General features: G+C 45.3%; 1 protein-coding gene across 4 annotated transcripts in view; it reads right to left on the bottom strand.

The window, feature by feature from the left end:
• LLGL2 (LLGL scribble cell polarity complex component 2) overlaps window positions 1–20,180 on the bottom strand; it is a 68,909-nt gene that overhangs the window by 4,564 nt on the left and 44,165 nt on the right. For 3 of the 4 annotated variants that reach the window (XM_079965935.1, XM_079965934.1, XM_079965937.1), the window contains exons 11-23: window positions 19,662–19,879; window positions 17,863–17,930; window positions 14,392–14,545; window positions 14,153–14,257; window positions 11,642–11,934; window positions 9,620–9,758; window positions 8,248–8,398; window positions 7,958–8,074; window positions 5,946–6,112; window positions 4,970–5,231; window positions 2,695–2,848; window positions 1,469–1,512; window positions 277–324 (exon numbers count right to left, since the gene is read on the bottom strand). In XM_079965935.1, coding sequence (XP_079822061.1) covers window positions 277–324; window positions 1,469–1,512; window positions 2,695–2,848; window positions 4,970–5,231; window positions 5,946–6,112; window positions 7,958–8,074; window positions 8,248–8,398; window positions 9,620–9,758; window positions 11,642–11,934; window positions 14,153–14,257; window positions 14,392–14,545; window positions 17,863–17,930; window positions 19,662–19,879 — 1,920 coding nt within the window. The remainder of the gene's footprint in view (window positions 1–276; window positions 325–1,468; window positions 1,513–2,694; window positions 2,849–4,969; window positions 5,232–5,945; window positions 6,113–7,957; window positions 8,075–8,247; window positions 8,399–9,619; window positions 9,759–11,641; window positions 11,935–14,152; window positions 14,258–14,391; window positions 14,546–17,862; window positions 17,931–19,661; window positions 19,880–20,180) is intronic. The other variant, XM_079965936.1, reaches the window with a different exon arrangement.

Below are 20,180 nucleotides of genomic sequence, written 5' to 3'. Positions count from 1 at the left end.
TAAACACCAAAGAGCAATTATGAGATGCCATTGGGCAGCTGTACACAAATGTAGACATGTTCATGTATGTTACTGGTCAACTGCCTGCCTAACTGAGGCAAACTCATGAAGACAACATCCCTAAGAGAAATCTACCTAATGTTGTATGGCTGCTGGTATTAAGGAGGGGAGCAGACTCAATAACCAGAAGCAAGGGAATAAAGTGGCTCAAGCCAATTCCTACAGAATGCCCATCCCTCCACCCCAATAGCACGAAAGAAATCATGTCTTTCTCACTTTCATCATTGAGCAGGGCATGCTCCATCAATCTGCCATGCGTCCTCTCTGAAAGGCAAATCAGACAAATGTTAAGGCGATCAATTCCCACAATACAAAGAAACTCACAAAGCTCGCCCCCCAAATACATTACATTTACAGTGGTGCCTCGCAAGACGAAATTAATCCGTTCCGTGAGGCTCTTCGTATAGCGGTTTTTTCGTCTTGCGAAGCAAGCCCAATGACAGCTTAGCGGATTAGCGCTATTAGCGGTTTAGCGGCTTTTAGCGATCAGCTGTTAAGCGGCTTATCAGCGGATCAGCTGATAAGCGGCTTAGGAAAAGGAGGAAAAAAGGGGGGGAAACCCGCAGGAACTCACAAGACATTTTCGTCTTGCGAAGCAAGCCCATAGGGAAATTCGTTTTGCAAAGTGCCTCCAAAACGGAAAACCCTTTCGTCTAGCGGGTTTTCCGTCTTGCGAGGCGTTCGTCTTGCGGGGCACCACTGTACTGGGTTGTATTCAATGTAAGTTCTACTCGGAGAAGAGCCATTAAAATAAATACACATGACTAACTTAGGGCCATTCATTTCAGTGGTTCTACTCTGGGTAAAACATAGATGAAGACAACCCATTATACTTGGCATATCCACCCTTTGAAGTTCTTAAAAGGGCAAGTTAACCCGATTCTGACAATCTATGACTCCTCTGAGTGATGTTCATGATCTGGTCTTTAAGAGCCTATTTTAGAATTTGAAGCCAACATACAAGCAGCTGTACCAAATATACTTCCACCAACCTATGCTCCTGTGACACAGAATGGCTTCTCCCATTTTAAAGTTCCCTTGAAAAGGAAACAAGCAGAAACTCTCAGAAGACTGGGCCTCCAATTGAAGATCTTAACTTTGTAGGTTGACATGGGACATAAGTACCCCAAGTCCTAGGCTGAGGGCTTTACAAGTCACAACCAGCACTTTGTATTGTGTCCAGAAACAAACTGGTATTCCATGAAGCTCTTAAGACATTATCCCTCCTATTGAAACAAGCCAACAGCCTTTGAGCTAGATCCTAAGCCAATCTGAGTTTCTGACCTGCCTTCATGGGCCGTTTCCTGTACTGCACTACTGGAGTAATCCAAACTGGATGTTATGTTACATTACTAAGCAGGCAGCACTGGACCAGCAATTTCTCTCCGTACATTCACATTTTTCTTACCATCTGCCCCCGGATCACTGGCACTCCATCCCGATTCCTTGCTACTGCAGAAGATAGAAAGAAGAGTCAATTAGACAAGATCATAAACCAATTCCAACCCCCTAGACATTGCAAGTCAGATGCAATTATCATAGGTACACAGAAAGTCATGCACCCTTGGTTTACACTGCGCTACTTTGACAGGTACATGCTGCCTCTTAAAAAACCTTCAGCTTTTAAGTCAGTTCAAAATTTGTGTGGGAGTTCACATGACTGCTCATCCTTATAAAATTCCCCAGCATATTGAAAACTAACGTATCAAGAAGAAGAGTAAGCAAAACAAGAAGAACCCTTCTCTATGTTTTGATTTTTTCTTTAAGACTACTTTTGTTATGTTTGTAAATTTTGTACATGTTGTATTCTGCCTTCAGCATGGCTTTAGCTTTGGAAACGTGTCATACAAATAAAACGACTGATTGATTTTCTACATCTAGGGATAGACCGATAGGGAGATATATATTCCCCCATGTGAACCCCCATCAGTGGTCTAGGCAGAGGCGTATCCGCTTATGGCAACTAGGAGATGGTTAGGTAGTTAGCTAGAATTGACGTGTACCAGTTCTGACATATTTTGCTGCTACCCTTTAACCATCCCACCTAGTACACGCACAAAATGATTACACAGCCTGGGGACTGTATGTTGTACCCAGCTCAGAAGGCTTTGTTTTGTGGAGAGTCAATCCACAGGTGGTAGAATCTCAGCACCAGAACATATGGCAATATGCAACTTCAGCATTTTTAAAACCACTTCTTTTTTCAATAAGAACAATGAATAGTGGGTGGCAGATAAGCAAAGCCTTGTCAGTACATTGGGATGGCATTAGGGCAGGCATAGGCAAACTCATTTAAAACAGGCACCCCGAAGCCCGCCCCTCCAGATGTTTTGGGACTACAATTCCCATCATTCCCGACTACTGGTCCTGTTAGCTAGGGATGATGGGAGTTGTAGTCCCTAAACATCTGGAGGGCCAAGTTTGCCTATGCCTGCATTAGGGGATGAGCAGAGGCATTGTCAGATCATGGAGGTGCATATGGTGGCAGGACAGCAACCCTAACCCCATGGGCCTCCTTTGTTGCAGTTCCCATGGCTACGCATGTTATATTCAACACACAAAACCAGCAATACAAAGTAGAATGTTGCACCCTTTCTATCATCCACACAATACAAATGCCACAATCATTCATACTTGGATATCCTTGATGCCTTCTCCACACCAGGTGTGCTGTGCACATGGCTGTTGCCTGTGTTTTCAGGTACTTTTACTAAGCATCGTGATTCAACCAGCCACTTTGGGGAAAGTGAAAACCTCTCAAACTCTGACGGGGAGATGAGATAGAACCCTGCAGAGGAGAAAGATGGAGAAATGGCAAGTTGTGCATGCACAGATGCAGAAAGCGTCCCACAAGAGTTTCCCAAAATACATTTTTACAAATCTTACTCACTCAGAAGCCTAAGCTTAAGGCTGCAAACCCACATACACTTATTTTGAAGCAAGGGCAATTTGGGGGGGGGCGGCGGGCGGACCTGGAATTAACTTCAGAGTAAACATACAAAGGCTCAGCTGCATGAGCACTTTCCAAAGTCATGCTTGGTGCTTGTGACAGATTTTTTTAAAGAGATCCCATGTTACTATTTAATATTTCTCAGCTAGATCTCTGGGAGTCCTATGCATGGAAAGATCCAAATACTGTATGTTTGTCTGATTCTCATGCAATGTTCTCTCAAGCGCACTCTTTCCAGACCCCTGTGTAAACCATTTTTTAACTTAATATGCTCTAGGTTAGATTACTGCAATGCATTATACATAGGGCTGCCTCTGAAGATGGTTCAGAAGTTTCAGCTGGGGGTCAGGTTGCTCACTGGGGCAAGATGGTTTGAGCATATAACACTAATCTTGGCCTGACTGCAGTGGCTGCCAGTTAGTTTCCAGGACCAATTCAAAGTGCTGGATTTGACCTACAAAGCCTTAAACAGCTCAGGACTGCAGTACTTCAAGGACCGCCTCTTTGTATATGAACCGAACCAGACCCTGCGTTCATAATCTCAGGCCTTTCTGCATGTGCTTCCTCAACGTGAGGTCTAGAGGGTGGCAACATGGGAATGGGCCTTTTCTGCAGTGGCTCCGTGTTTGTGGAATTCTCTCTCCTCGGGAGGCTTTCCTGGCATCTTCATTACATATCTTCAGGCACCAAGCAAAAATGTTTCTCTTCAACCAGACATTCGGCTGATTAACATTCTATGGCTTTTTAAATGTATTTGTGAGAGGGGGGTTACTGGCTTGTTTAGGTTTTATTATGTATTTTGTATTCTCATTTTGTATTTTTATGTTGTGAACGATCCTGGGATCTTCGGATGAAGGGTGGTATAAAATTTTAATTATTATTATTAATAAAATAGTAGTAGTAGTACAGTGGTGCCTCGCAATACGAAAAGAATCCGTTCCGCGAGTCTCTTCGTCTTGCGGTTTTTTCGTCTTGCGAAGCAAGCCCATTAGCGGATTAGCGCTATTAGCGGCTTAGCGGATCAGCTGATAAGCGGCTTAGCGGATCAGCTGTTAAGCGGCTCAGCGGCTTAGAAAAAGGGGGGGGGAGGAAAAAACCCCCGCAGGAATTCGCAAGACATTTTAGTCTTGCGAAGCAAGCCCATAGGAAATTCGTTTTGTGAAGCACCTCCAAAACAGAAAACCCTTTCGTCTAGCGGGTTTTCCGTCTTGCGAGGCATTCGTCTTGCGGGGCACCACTGTAGTAGTAGTAGTAGTAATAAGAATTTATTATATACACCCCGCCCATCTGGCTGGGCTTCCCCAGCCACTCTGGGTGGCTTCCAACAAAATATTAAAATACAGTAATCCATCAAACATTAAAGCTTCCCTAAACAGGGCTGCCTTCAGATGTCTTCTAAAAGTCTGGTAGTTGTTGTTCTCTTTGACATCTGGTGGGAGAGCGTTCCACAGGGTGGGTGCCACTACTAAGAAAGCCCTCTGCCTGGTTCCCTCTAACTTGGCTTCTCGCAGTGAGGGAACCTCCAGAAGGCCCTCGGTGCTGGACCTCAGTGTCCGGGTAGAACGATGGGTGTGGAGACGCTCCTTCAGATATACTGGACCGAGGCCGTTTAGGGCTTTAAAGATCAGCACTAACACTTTGAATTGTGCTCGGAAACATACTGGGAGCCAATGTAGGTCTTTCAAGATCGGCGCTATGTGGTCTCGGCGGCTGCTCCCAGCCACCAGTTTAGCTGCCACATTCTGGATTAATTGTAGTTTCCGGGTCACCTTCAAAGCAGATACTACTATCCCAACTAATATTTTTCTTTCTTGCTTTCACAGTATTGTGGATAGAGGGACAAAATAACTCCCCCTTCTCTCCCCCACCCCACATTTATCTATTTTGTACAAGAGGCAGAAAGGCTTCCAAGACCTAACACAATGGAGCTTGGTAACCTGTGGATGACCATGTTGTTACCTTGCCCATATCTGGTGAAGACACAGGAGGCAATGCCACTCACATCCTCCTTGCGGATACAGGGGTAGCGCACTTGTATCTTGAGTGCAGGCAGGGAAATAATCTGGATGTCTCCCAGGTTCGTCAGAACAGCCAGGTCATTCTCACTGTGCTCACTCTTACAGCTGGCAAAGTTGGTCACTGTCACCTTCCGTACGCGGCAGCCTTCCAGGGCCGTCAATTTAAGTTTCAGTTTGGAGCTGACTTTGGGCAACGTGAAAACCTGCCAACGTAAACAAGCTGCGTAATAAATCCTTCATTCATGCAAGAGCCATCCAATCTCCGGTCAATGCGTAATGAGTTTCCTGCTGGTGTGTGGCAGCAAAGCAGCATGCTTTAAGTCTAGCTGCCAAAACGAAGCTGTGTAGTCTCTCTCCCGTCTTCAGCAGCAAAAAAGCCTGGATTTCTGACAGCGGCAAGGGAAGGAGTAGCTAAACTTTGCTGCCACTCACTGCTGTACATAAGGGATTTGCAAGCATCTCTCACATGACCAGGTCATATCAAGTCTGATTATCAGGGCTTGCAAACATCTATCCTCAGATACATAAAAATAAGCAGAGAGCCGGTTTGAAGTCAACATCCCTGAACAGAGTCATTTTTCCTTAGCCCAACTCTGCCCCTTTCTAGAGAAGCATCTATGGGCAGAATATCAAATTCAGGAGTGGGGAAAGTGTATCAGACATAGGGTTAGTAATGCACATTACTCTATGATCTGCTCAGGTGGCAGGGAAGGTTGGAATCTTTGCAAACTTCCAAGCATATAGCATGCTTTTCCATCTCCCCAATCTCTGCCCTTCAGCAAAGGTGACAACCTCAAAACAAGCAAATTCCAGGAAGGATCTGCAAGAGGAAATGAATTCTCATACTGTAATTTCTCTGGCTGCTCTATTCCAATAGGCAAAGAGAATGCATATACACAAGCACTCTATTGTGTTACCTTAAGCTGTTCTTCTGACACCACGAGAAGCTGGTGGCTCCCTTGCATGTTGGGGCTCTTGGAAAGGTCATGGGCCACTTCCAGCGGCTCTGGAAGGGGAGTGCTCTGGCCATCCAGGACAACAATCCCGATAACAGGAGCTCTGTGCATGAGCTGGATCTCTTTGGCTGGAGAGACAGCAGAAAGCACACGCCAAATGAGGCAGGAGGTTTGGTCCAGAGAGAAGCAAACTGTTCCGACAAGGCACACTTTCTTCTCGCAGAACCCAGCTACATGTTGGACATACGAAGGGCAGCAGAGAGGAAATATCGGACTGAACCCAGTGTTGCACGTCAGCACTGGACACAATCAGTTGTGGTTAGAGATTCAGATTAGGAGTGGGGAGACCCAGGTTTAAATTCCTACTCTGCCATGAAGCTCGTCGGCTGACTTGAGGCCTGTCACTATCTCTCAGCTTAACCTACCACACAGGGTGGTTGTGGCAATAATGAACTACATATGGTACTCAAAGCTCCTTGGAAGAATGGTTGGATACAAATACAATACAGTGGTACCTCGGGTTACAGACGCTTCAGGTTACAGACTCCACTAACCCAGAAATAGTACCTCAGGTTAAGAACTTTGCTTCAGGATGAGAACAGAAATTGCGCGGCGGCGGTGACAGCGGGAGGCCCCATTAGCTAAAGTGGTGCTTCAGGTTAAGAACAGTTTCAGGTTAAGAACGGACCTCCAGAACAAATTAAATTCTTCACCAGAGGTACCACTGTACACACATAAGCATTAAAAAGTGATTGAGTTTAGAGGAGAGCTGAAGTATTTAAGCCGTGATGTCGCATAGAAACTGCATAATTATTTCTTTGGGTGCAGTCAAAAAGCCACTTTTTACACTGTACGAAGGCAAGTATAGGTATTTAGGGGACGGGACAGAATGAAGGTCAGGGTCTAGTGGTAGATCTCTGGATGATTAGCGGTGATAAACAAGAGTTCCTGGCTTCCAGTTGCTTCACCCCAAAGACAAAACAACTATTTCCAGCTAAATAAGACTGCAAAATGCAGAAAACTGAACCAGGAGACATTTTTTGTGACGCCACTGAGAGCTCAGTTCAGTTCCAGCACTAAAAACAAGTTTCTAGGCTGAGAATGTGCTCAAAGATGCCCTATTTTGTTTTGTGTTTTAATCCTCCATGTCTTTTACACTTTGCTCTGCTTGGTGGGTTTCTATCAAAGACAAAGCAGCTCTGGACTTTGCCTACTCCTGTACTGGAGGTTGAACTGTGATTAATGGCGCATGATGCCAGAGGAGAAGCTGCCAAGTCACCTTCCTTAGATCTGTAAGGAAAATACACATAACCGTCCTATAGATACGGTTACAGAAATGAATTCCATTTCATATGTCTGGCTGGATGACCCTCCTGACTTTTAAACACCTATCCTATCTCAGAGAAAATTTTTCCAGATTTTTGTGACCAGAGAGAAACGTTTACAAACAGCTCTTGGGCTTGTTTTATGGTGTGTTAAGGACTTTTCCAAAAAAGTACAGAGGCTAAAATGAAGTCACAACTGTTGCCCAAGCTCACAACATTTCTAGGTAGGTGTTTTATGTACAAGACTGTTTCCTTCAGAATACCACATTATTTACCAAAAAATGCTGCTCCTAAAAGAATCAGAGCACATACCTGGGGGCTGGTACAGTCCTGCAGTGAAATGTGTCTTGTTTTGCTCTTCCAGAATGCACACACAGATTCCGACACCCTACTCCACATTCAGCACTAAGGCTTCTCAAGAGTCAGGTGGTGGGAAGCGTGTAACCTTCTGGATGTTGTTGGACTCCAACTCCCATCAGCCCTGGTCCAGCATGGCCAACAGGCAGAGGATGATGGGAGTTGGAGTCTAGAAACATCCAGAGTCTCTGTGGTTTCATCACCAGGGCATTTTACAAAGGTACCTTCAATCCTAAATCTGGGGGGCAGCAATTTCACCTAAATCGAAAGTCATCTGATCTTTTCACTCACCCTGCTCTGCTCGGACAGGCTCATCCATTCTTCTTTCGGCTGGAGGAACACGCAGACAGAAGGCATAGACCGTACCCCCATTGGTGCCTGCCCATAAGGAGGGGCAGTGCCGGGAACCTGGACCAGAGATAACAAAGCCCATAAGCCAAATTTTCACATATCACCAAGGGAAAGCAAGCAAGACCATTCCTTATACCCCCATGCTGGACCTTGCTGGTTTTATCTACCCATGTACATTACTTTGTGGGTGTAATATATTGTTCAAGCACATCGAAGCTGGTCTTACTCACTGTCTCTTAAGAAGGTGTCGGCAAAATACAAGGTGCGAACGAAGCCAGTGAAAGAGTCCTCTGCTGACCGCGCTTCAATCTTCCGCTGGACAGGAGCTAGCTCTATCTCCTGCAATGCATCATGCTCATGCCTGGAAATTCCCTCTTGTACCTGCCCGCAAAACAAAAACGAGAACTAAGCAAACAACCCCTTTTCATTTGTTTTATTAGATTTCTTACCTGCCCTTTACCGTAAGGGCCTGGGGCAGTTTGCAACAGAAAAAATATACATTTATAAAAGCAAATAAAACAGTTACAGCCATAAAACAGATAAAAACCATTCCATACAGAAAATGGAAACAATTCCAACAATGCAAACAGCAGTTAAAATAGTTCCAATATAGGCACAGACTGAGATAAAGATCTGTGCTTTAAAGGCCAGAAGAAGGAGGTCTGCAATAGGTGTCAAAAAGACAACAGACGTAAGGGAGACCATTCCAAAGTGTAGAGACCACCACACTAAAGGCCCAAATCAATTTAGCATCTCTCAAGTGGGCAGATAATGAGATTATAATGATAAAGTGGCATCTTTAAACACACACACACACACACCATACTTTTCTGTGTATAAGACTAGGGGGTTTTTTAAATTAAAAAATGATGTTCAAAATTGTGAGTCGTCTTATACACGGATACAATCTCCCCCCATTTTCTCAATTTGGAGTCCCCAAAAAATAGAGGGCGTCTTATACATGGGGGTGTGTTATATGGTAATATGCATGTTAGCTGGCGTCAGGTGGTTTTATTAAAAAGAAGTCAAGCCAGTTCCAAAAAAAAGCCATTTCTTATAGAGATGCTTGCTTTGAAGAAGAGAAACTATTTTAAAAAAAGAGAATGCTTTAAGGCCATGTAATGAATCCTTTTGCACCTCTTTATGATGGCAGAAGACTAAGTTCGCCTTACTCCAGGAAACAAGCACAATTCTGCTCCAAAAGGATCAGCCTATAGCTGCCCGAATCTCCTCCTCACATGACATATCAACGCCATGAGTGGCAAGGCTGAGATGCAATACTGTACAAGGGGGCTTTTTTTAAAGTCATGCGTGGCACCAGAGCAAGGCTTTGCTGAATACAGTGGTACCTCAGATTAAGAACTTAATTCGTTCTGGAGGTCCGTTCTTAACCTGAAACTGTTCTTAACCTGAGGTACCACTTTAGCTAAAGGGGCCTCCTGCTGCCACCACACAATTTCTATTCTCATCCTGAAGCAAAGTTCTTAACCCGAGGTACTATTTTTGGGTTAGCAGAGACTGTAACCTCAAGCATCTATAACCTCAAGCGTCTGTAACCCGAGGTACCACTGTACGTGAAGCCGAGACAGCACAGCCCCTCACCTCTGTAGTTCGTCGCTTTCTGTTAGACACCCTGCTCCTTCGCATTCGTCGGAAGGACTGGCGGAGGGACTTCTTTAAGGACTTCACTCTGGAAAGAGGGCCTTCCAAGGCCAGTTGGTCACTGGGATGCAGGGTACACCTAGGAGGAAACCAACAGGGCTGGTTCAGTTTCCTTTTTTAAACCAAACTGTTTTTTGGTCAAATTGCAGCCACACATTGGAAGCCCATTAAGAGAGTTACCACATTTTGCAGCGCAGAGGTCTGAAATACCGCGCATAGGCATTGGCAAGGACTTTAATTGCTTTGCATCAGTGATAAGAAACTCTAGTCCTGCAAATGCTTGTTGGACTGCAGGTCTCATAATCCCTGCCCACAGGCTATGGCTGATGGGACTTGGGAGCTCAACATCATCTGAGGTGGCCACCCCAGATGTAAAGCAACATGGGACAATGCTGTTGCTTTTTGCCTGCAGTTCTCAAACCAGGCAAGAGAGCATTCAGAAAACCAGAACTATTCTAAACTGCACACCTTATATTGTTCACAGTATTTGCTTTTGTGGAATGTTGGCAATTACTAAAGTTTTCCTAGAAGGCTCTAAAGGTATTCCATCAGTAAAATCCATTTCAGTATTTCTCAACAGCCCTGAGGATTCAAAGTAAACCTGATGGTGTGTTTTTGTTTTCCTTTTCTACATGTAAGATTTCACACTGCCTTGCCCTTACATTCCACAAGGATTATACTATTTAGGGCTTTAAATGCATTACTTTGATGATCTTTATCACTCTGTAGGACACACCAGTATTAATTTCGCGGAAGTGTACTCCGCCCTGTAACATTTGTGGGGAAAACCTTCTCCCCATAATGATCAGGAGGAAGGGAGGGCTCAGCCTCCCTTTGTCCCCAAGGCAACAAAAGGGAGAAGAGAAGACCTTTGGACTTCAAGAGAGCACGCCTGCCTGAGCCTAATAGTGTTGACTAAGCTGTGGTCAGGAAACAGCTTCCTGCTTTGGAGTAATCTTTGGCTGCCAGGGATGGATCTCAGCATTTTGTGGGGGCTAGGAGGAAGGCAGAGTTCTCTCCAACTCCCCAATTCCTGAATATGTTGGGGGTACCTGCTGCCTACCCACCCTCACACAAGTGCGGCTTTGTAACTTGAGAGAAAAGTCAAGAAAGAGCCAATATGACAGAATCGTACAACATGACGCATGGTGTCCGCATAGAAAAAGTGGATGAGGAAGTTTTTCCTCCCTCTCTCCTATAACACTAGAACTCAAGGACATCCAGAGAAGCTGAACGCCGGAAGATCCAGGACAGACAAAACAACTTCTTAACACAGTGCGTACTTAAAACTATGCGACTTGCTCTGGCAAGAGGCCATGAGGGCCACCAACTTGGATGGCTTTAAAAGAGGATTAGATAAATTCAAGGAGAGGGATAAGGCCATCAGTGGCTACTAGCCATGACAGCTCTGCTCTGCCTCCACTGTCGGAGGCAGTGTGCTTTTGAATGCCACTTTTCAGGAAACTGCAGGCGGGGAGAGCGTTGCTGTGTTCAGCCCTGCTTGCAAGCTTCCCATGGCATCTGGAGGGCCACTGTGAGAACCCGCTTAAACAATCAGGAGAAGCTATTGCAGATCTAAGCCTAAGGCTGGGAGGAAAATGCTTTGCCTAAGTAATTTCCTGCCCGAACTTTTTATCCAGGACTTCCAGTTCACTGATTGAACCCTTAGTACTACGCCTCACCAGTCTGGCAGGAAAACCCTGTTTAAGCACATGGCTTTTGAAAATGGCTGGACGTTCAATGCAAGACTTTCACCTAAACCCTTTATAATAATAATAATAATAATAATAATTTATTATTTATACCCCGCCCATCTGGCTGGGCTTCCCCAGACACTCTGGGCGGCTTCCAACCCTACACTGTGTCAGGAATACAATTTAAACATTATCTACCTCTATCTATCTATCATCTATCTATCTATCTATCTATCTATCTATCTCAATCAGGAAGTAACCCCCTTACTTGACAAAGACCAGCCGCTTCTGCTGATGATCAAAGAGCCCAAAACCGTGGCTTGTGCCAAAGGCTACGAGTTTCCATTCCGAGTGAAGGGCCAGCGAAGTGACCACAGCTGGCGGCTGACACTGGACCAAGACAAAGGGCTGGAAGCCTGGCTCAAACCGAACAGGCCCATCTTTAGTTTTGAGCCGCTCATGACCTTTCCACCTATAGCCTTCCTGATCCTGGAGGAGGTCCGCCTCTGAATGGTCAACCACCTGCTCTGCTTCTTCGTCATTTAGCTCCATTACAAGTACCTGGATGGGGCAGGGTAGGGAAAAGGGAGAAGGTCATTTGGAAGTGTGTTTTGAAACCTTAGCATTGCAAAATCCACAGAGTCTGTGCAAGAACGAAGGCCAGGACAAATGCATTTCCTCCTCTGGGCCTTCACCCTCGAAAGCATTGAGGAATACTTTTTTTTTTTCCCCCAATGTTCACAACCACCTTTAATTGACAATAAGGACATGAACTGTAGAGGAAGAGCAACAGTGGAACAAAAATATGCTTCTACTGGTCTTTTAACTCCTTCAGTCTTCTGATGGCAGATTTCACTGTCACCGCTGAAGTGGTGTTGTATGTCCAAGCGCCACCAGCTACTGTTTTCATATACTTTTGCATTTCACCTATATCCTTCCTCGCTGGTTTTTCAACATCACGTCAGCAGCAGGGGAGTTCGAGCTAACCCAATTCATTTTTTGATTAAGTGTATTAACACCCTCCTACAGCGTAATGAACTTTGAAGTAAAACAAAAGAAAAGAGGTTGTAGGCTTATGTAATTATGCAACAGAGGCAGTCATTTACCAAGTGGCACTTGTAGCACACTGTGAATCTAAGAAGCATTAGCAGTCTTATTTCAATTTATTTCTACCCCACCTTTTCAGATACTTTCAAGGCAGCTTTTGAAAGTGATAGGCAGAACATATAATCAAAAGAAGCAGCAAAACCCAAATACAGTGGAATGTAAGGACAACACCATTTAAAAAAACAACAGCAACAACCACCGTTCATGAATATCTTATCACTAAACTATTTGGCAAAAATAATCTTTATTTTTCTGCCCTGCAGCAATGCTAAATCTATCCACTGCTTTCATTTATTTCTGACCTAATGTGGACAAGATTCTCTGCCCATAGCTTTGGCAGGACATTTTGCTTGAGAGGCCTGGCAGTTACATGCACAACAGACTGAGTTACCCATTTGGTTCATGATGATTTGCACTCACCCATCTGAAGTCTTTAAAGAGCAGTAGAAGAGTCATAATTCAGAAAACTACATGCTGCTCCTTTCTCATCACAGGTGGGTTGGGCAAGTTGCTAGCCCTGAGGCAAAGCAGCTCGTTTGGCAATCCAATGTAAACTGACATTTGCGGCCAATGCCCACATGACTCAAGCAGGCGTGTTGTTTTGGTTTTTTGAAAGAGCTGCATGACTCCTACAAGTGCAGTGGGAATCTACTATGAAGAGTGTGTTTCGGATGCCAGGAGCCGGTGTATATTATTATTTATTTTGATTTATTACCTGCCCTGACCTTAAGGTTCCTGAACAGGTTGCAGCAATTTAAAAATGCAACATTGAAGGTGATCTGATACAGTTCAAAGTTAAGAAAGCCAAAAAGAAGAGGAGTGGGTGCGTCACAGCTGAGAGCCCAAGAGCAAGTTGTAACTATCTTCTAACCTGAATTAAGGCTCTTTGAAAAGCTTTGCATTTCACAGGAGAAGACATGCATATTTGTCCCCATACCCCCCCCCCCCGTTGACATAGATGAACTTCTTTATCCAATTATATGGGGCAGAGCATCTGTGAACCCTGTCTATGCCCTCGCCTTCCACAGTCTAAACAGCAACAAAGGCTTTCAATAGGCCAGTGGTGTTGAGGCAGGAATTGTCAAAATGTCTTCCATGGAAAGGGCCACTCTATCCCAAATCAGTAATTCAAAACTAAGGATTCTCCTTGGTGCTCTCTGACAGGGAATTAAAGAGCAGAGATAGAAAAAAATTAAGTTGCAAGCTGGAAACTAGCCCAGAAAGTTTGCATTGTCAACACAGTCCACTGACTAGTGGAATGGTTCGCCTAGTATCAACGCAGCGACTTAATCTTCCCTACAGACATTGCCGCATATACAGACATATATACACACATTCCTACTATATATACTACTACCAGGATCCAGCTGGCCAAGAAACACAATGATTTAGAGAGCGAACAAATTCAAATTGAAAACCCTAAGATGAACAAGCCAGAATAACAGCTTAACTAGTGATCGGCTGCACAGCTGGCAGTTACAAAGGTGAAGATGGTACAAAATACACGTGGAGAAATTTGCACATGACGGTATCTGAACATGTGCAGAATGCTTCCTACACTCTGCAGATCACTAGGATTGGCATTTCCCAATTGATGGGGGCAAAAGATAAAGTAAGGTCTGTGCTATTGGATGCAGTGTGCCCAAAAACCTATCCAAGTGCATTTCAGTACCTGCCCTGCTGTTCCTGCCACGGCCAAGTAGCTACTGTATTTGCACAAGAAGATCTTCTGGATCCCAAGTCTGGGGTCATCGCTGTAAGGGTCAAAGGAGCCAACCTAGCAGGGCAGACAGGCAAGAAAGAAAATACCATATCAACACAAAGCAAGGTTTTCTGCGGGGCAGCTTCTCTGCTGCTCAGTTCAGCAGGCCTTGGCTTCGGAAGGTTTAAGCTGGGCCACGGACTCCTCACCTTGCGCAGCGGAGGCCATTCGTCCTCCCCCATCTGGTTCAGATTGTCATTGGGATCAGCATCCGTGAGGAACACCCTCACCGTGCTCAGCTTATACAGGAGGTTCAGACAAACGCCGGACGCGTTCCAGAATCGCACTGTGCCATCCTCATGCCTGATTGGGGGGGGGGGGGAAATGAAGGGGGCAAGCAGATTACACCAGCAGCACGGCTTACTTTCCAGGTAAGTGAACACACTGAACATTTGCCACATGAGCCACTGAAATCCTTTTGGGCTAATTGTTTAAATACAGATAGCCCAGGCGGCTACAAAACTTTCCTCTTCGTGATCCCCTTTCTACGCTGACTTGACTGCTGGAGAACTGATGCACACCAAAGGGGATTCTGGTGGAGTGAATAGCCAACTCACACCTGCAGAACCTCACTGCGGCCCAGTACAAAGGAAAACTATATACCCAGAACCACACCCCTGTGTCTGCACATTGCAAGGAAATGTCTGCAATGGTGGGCAAAGGGTCTTTTGGGGAAGCTTAGCTGCCACTGCTTCCAAGCCCACCGGGGAAGCCTAGACTTTTAGAAGATACCCGAACGCAGCCCTGTTTAGAGAAGTTTTTAATTTTTGATGTTTTATCGTGCTTTTAATATTCGGTTTGGGAGCCGCCCAGAGTGGCTGGGGAAACCCAGCCATATGAGTGGGGTATGTATGTATGTATGTATGTATGTATGTATAAATATTATTGTTATTCTTATTATTACTACTACTACGACAACTACTACTAACTACTGGACTTTCCTGAAGTTCCTGACTTTTTTGAAGACTACCACCCAAGGCAGTTAACTGCTCTCCATATATGTTTCCACACAAACTTAAGCTATTAATATTTTTGTCAGGCTGAAAGAGCTTTAGTTCCTTGTGGCTATCGCTCTAAAAAGGCTCTTGTTAGGTCCAGCTTAGTGAAGTCAACTTAAGGAACATAAATTGCAGTGAGCATTTAAAATAAATCTTGACAGGAATAATCTGATGGGCATACACAGAAATGCGTTCGCAGCAGCCAAATTAGATCCATGTTGTCTCCCATCAGTGGCCAGTCGACAGCAAGGACCACTCCATCAGCTCAGCTGGGACCAGCTGCCATTTGGGCTCCTCCCCTCTCCTCAAGCAATCTCCTGTGGTGACCTTTCGGCCTGGTCATTCTTTAACAGTTTTAAACGGCTGGCACCTGACCTGGCTTTCCCCCCTCCTCCTACCATTTCCCTATCAGGTGCATCAACTGGGGTGGGGGGCAAAGACACCTCGGCTCCCTCAGTATTTGTTTTAAGGGGAACAGGCCCCCTCGATCTTGAGGTGGCCCTGCACACAATGTCCGACGACTTGTGTGTCGAAGTTCCAGTGGCTGGCTCCTCCAGAGCACTCTGTCTCCTCCATCAATTTGCGGGGCAACCTGGCACCTCTGTTCTCTATTGTATCATGCCTCTTACATCCTCAGCCATTATTCCAAAACTGTAAAACCACGTTAACTTGCGGGGTGGTATACAAAGTGTTAAATAAGTAACACAGAACATTATGCTGCGGCACTTGAGGCACCAAGCTTGTTTGGGTGAATCAACGTGAATTCTCCCCCTGCATCACTGCTGCTTGAAATACACCAAGTGACATTCCAGAAATTAGCTTGTATCCCACTGGGTTTTACGAAGTCTGGTGATGGGCTCTTACGTTCAATCCTCTCTCCACAACATCAGTACATTCGGTTCTCAGGGACACTGAGTATTCTAGCTCCTGTATGCTAATGTTATCCTTTTAGCATGGCTGGCAGGATGCCTGGACCATTAATTGGGAGAATCTTATCAGGAATCTTGACAGGAAACCTCTTTCGTCCTTGCAGGAGTATTAAGGATACATATATTGTAAATTCCAGATGAAAAGCAACAACGAAGCCCTATTTAGCGTACAGAGAAAGACATATGGAGGGGCAAAACGAAACGATTGTTCCATCCCATCCGCTTGATGTGAGACTTTTTATACACATCTACGCACACAAACAGGTACCGTATTTTTCCTTCTATAACACACAGATTTTTTCTCCTAAAAAGGAAGGGGAAATGTCTGTGCATGTTATTGAGCGAATGTGTGGTCCCTGGAGCCAAATGGCGCGAGGAGAGGCAAAAAAAATCAGGCGAAAATCAAATCGCGCGTCTCGGAGAAGGGAAACCTGAAAAGAGGAAGCGGCTGCTTTCCTGCATTCTGCCTCAGGGTCTTACTGCCCACCCACCTCTGTTTCCTTGCTGTGTTTGCTCAAACGGAACAAAGAGCAGGGAAAGCCCCTCCCCTCCAGGCAAGCAGAGGGGAAAGCAGAGTGTCGTCTCTGTGCTCCGTGCTGCTGAAAACATGCAGGAGGGAGAGAGAGAGAGAGAGAGAGCGCGCGAGAGAGCTGGCTGGCTTGGGTGCGTAGGTGAGGGAAAACTTTTGCCTTCCTTTCCTCCCTCCCGTTATACCCCTCTCCTGCATTCTTAGCCAGCTGCTTCTCTGCACACCCCTCTCGTGCTCCTTGTCCGTTCTGTGTTTTTCCTTCCCTCCCCACTTAAAATGTGGTTAAAAAGCATGGATCCACATGGATCCTCAGGATCTTTGCATTGGATCAGCCCAAATTCATCATCAGATCACATAGCATGTCCATGGCTACAGCCTGCCCCTCAAAAATCACGCACCCACTGTTGCCTGGGGCTGCAATGGTGCAAAAATGTGGTTAAAAAGCATGGATCCACATGGATCCTCAGTATCTTTGCATTCGGTCACCCCAAATTCACCATCAGATCACATAGCATGTCCATGGCTACAGCCTGCCCCCCAAAAATCACGCACCCACTGTTGCCTGGGGCTGCAATGGTGCAAAAACGTGGTTACAAAACATGGATCCACATGGATCCTCAGGATCTTTGCATTGGGTCAGCCCAAATTCACCATCAGAGCACATAGCATGTCCATGGCTACAGCCTGCCCCCCAAAAATCACGCACCCACTGTTGCCTGGGGCTGCAATGGTGCAAAAACGTGGTTACAAAGAATGGATCCACAGGGATTCTCAGGATTTTTGCATTCGGTCACCCCAAATTCACCATCAGATCACATGTCTGTGGCCACAGCATGAAGCACAAAAATGATACATCCACTGTTTCATTCAGAATGTTTTTTCCCTTGTTTTCCTCCTCTAAAAACGATGTGCGTGTTATGGTCAGGTGCGTGTTATAAAGCGAAAAATACGGTAATTGTTTTGGAACTTTCTGCCTTCAGAAGAGTTCATTACCAATGAAGTGTTAAATACCCAAGTTCAAAATGGTAATCACTTTAACGGCTGTTGCACAAATGATGATCTTCACATGCTGTATTGGACTGACTAAGCAGAGGTGGAAACAAAACGTGAGTTCAGAAGCTCCAGAATGGTAACCAGAGGAAAAACGTCTGTTTTCATACCTACCCAGTAAGCAGCAAGTCTCTCTGAGGAGGATCTGGAGCCTTGCTGGTGCCTCCATTAATTGGCCATTGCTAGGAAAACAGAAATTGGGACAGAATGGATGCAAAGTTGGAAGTACATAAGCAATGAAGACACAGAGGGAGCAGGAAAGCATTGAACACCAAATCTATGCAGATTAAGCTTTGTTTGGATTAAGGCATACATTCTTAAGGTTTTACTAGCCAATTTCCTTATGCTAAGGTTTAATATAAGATGGGGAGGAATCCATTAACCTACATTTTTTTTCTGTAAGCAGCTGCTGCTGCAGAAAGCTTGTAAATATTTGCAAACTGTAACTATTGGGGCTTTCTGAAACCGAACCCACAGCAACTACAACTTTGTCAGGGTGCAGAATATTGTCTTCAAGTGTTCTGATCTCTCAGCAGTGTACAAAACATGTAAAATTTGCTTGTCTGCATCTAGATGTGAGCTCAGAGCCAGAGACCTTTGCAACAGAGGGAACCAGAAATCTAGATTAGGGTGGGATGCACAGAAGCTGCCTTAAAACAGAGGTCAGAAGATTGGTTCTTCTAGCTGCACTGTCTGGCAGTGGCTTTCAGGGTTTCGGAGAAGAGATGCCCAAGACTGAACCTAGGAACTTCTGCATGTAAAACAGATCCTCAGTCCCTGAGCCACAAACACCCCCAAATTAAAGTTATTAAATTTCTGAATTCTGTGACAAGTTGCGCAGGCAAACTAACAATATAATTCAGCATGTTTTCTTGTGCAGTACATTGCATCCTTCCTGCCCACCTAGCAGTTTGGAAGCATGTCAAAGTGCAAGTAGATAAATAGGTACCGCTCCGGCGGGAAGGTAAACGGCGTTTCTGTGTGCTGCTCTGGTTTGCCAGAAGTGGCTTAGTCCTGCTGGCCACATGACCCGGAAGCTGTACACCGGCTCCCTTGGCCAATAAAGCGAGATGAGTGCCGCAACTCCAGAGTCGGCCACAACTGGACCTAATGGTCAGGGGTCCCTTTACCTTTAACATTGCATCCTACACATGTTTAACACTTCAGCAATTTCAACCATATGCTGTTGAAGGCCGCTGATTGCAATCCCGCAAATTAAAAGCAAGCAAAGCAGAGAGCTTTTTGTGGTGCGTTTTCCTAGCACGAAAAGAGCATTTAAGCTCTCTGTCTTGCTTGGGAAGCAAGGCCCTCTCCGCGCACCAGGTCTGAGATGCCCCTGTGCAAGATGTCATGGGAACTTGGAAAGACCTGCAAGATCTCACTGGAGCACCCCAGGACCTCTAGAGTCAGTGAACATAGAAGGCCTTGCTCCCCAAGGAAGGCAGAGACCTTAAAAAATGCATTATTCCTAGAGTGCCCCAGGACAAGAGTGCCAGTGTGGTGTAATGTTTAGCATGCTGAGCTGGGACCTGGGCAATCAGGTTCAAATTCCCACCCAGTCATGAAAGCTCACCGGGTGACCTTAGGCTAGTCTCTCACAGCCTAACTTATCTCACAGGGTTCGTTACAAAGATAATAGGGGAGAAGAGCCACATATGCCAATCTGATCTTCTTGGGGGGGATAAGCAGGATATAAATGCAATAAATGAGATAAGCAAACAGATTTGGGTCTGGGGTCCATAATTATCTTTGAGTACTCAGGCTGGAATGCAAGATTACATTGCTGAAATGGCCTCATCCTTTGCTTGTGCCTTCTATCTCTCAAGCGGGACTTCAGATGCAGTGTGAAATCCAGTATTAATATGAAAGGGACTCGTTCATTCTGTTCCAACGTTCATGCATGCAAGCCATACCATATTAGAGAACTGGGAGTTCTGTTTACTCCCGGCACTGATGATCCTTTCCCATAATTTGAGAGGGATGTTGGAGACATGGTGGGAACATGTGATGGCTGAACAGTGAAGAGATGCCAGGTATGGGGGTTGCACCGATGGCCAGCCTGGAGACATCAAATCTATGACTACTAGCTCTTCCTCTGCTAGCACCACCATGGCAGATGGGTCATCAAATTCTGCAGGAAAAGGAATCAATAAATAGCCATCATTTCACTGGGGGAGAGGCAGCAGGGAGAAAACGATCGTGAAGTACTTTCATCAGTGGACACAAATAAGCAGCATGGTTTATCTAGGCTTGGGGCTGAGCAATATTAGTTACATTATGGATCTTGAAATAATCACACAATTCCTCCCCTTCTCTACCCTTGTCCCTATTTTCATCCTTCTTCCAATGGTCTAGTTTAGACCGCACATCCCCTGGCAAAGAAACCAGCCAGACCTGCCCCTGGCAAAGAAGAAAATATAGAGATGGTACTA

The sequence above is a fragment of the Podarcis cretensis genome, assembly GCF_951804945.1.
Source record: "Podarcis cretensis genome assembly, chromosome: 2".
Classification (NCBI taxonomy): domain Eukaryota; kingdom Metazoa; phylum Chordata; class Lepidosauria; order Squamata; family Lacertidae; genus Podarcis; species Podarcis cretensis.
Note: the sequence above shows the minus strand (reverse complement) of the source record. Positions and strands in the feature narration are given on the sequence as shown.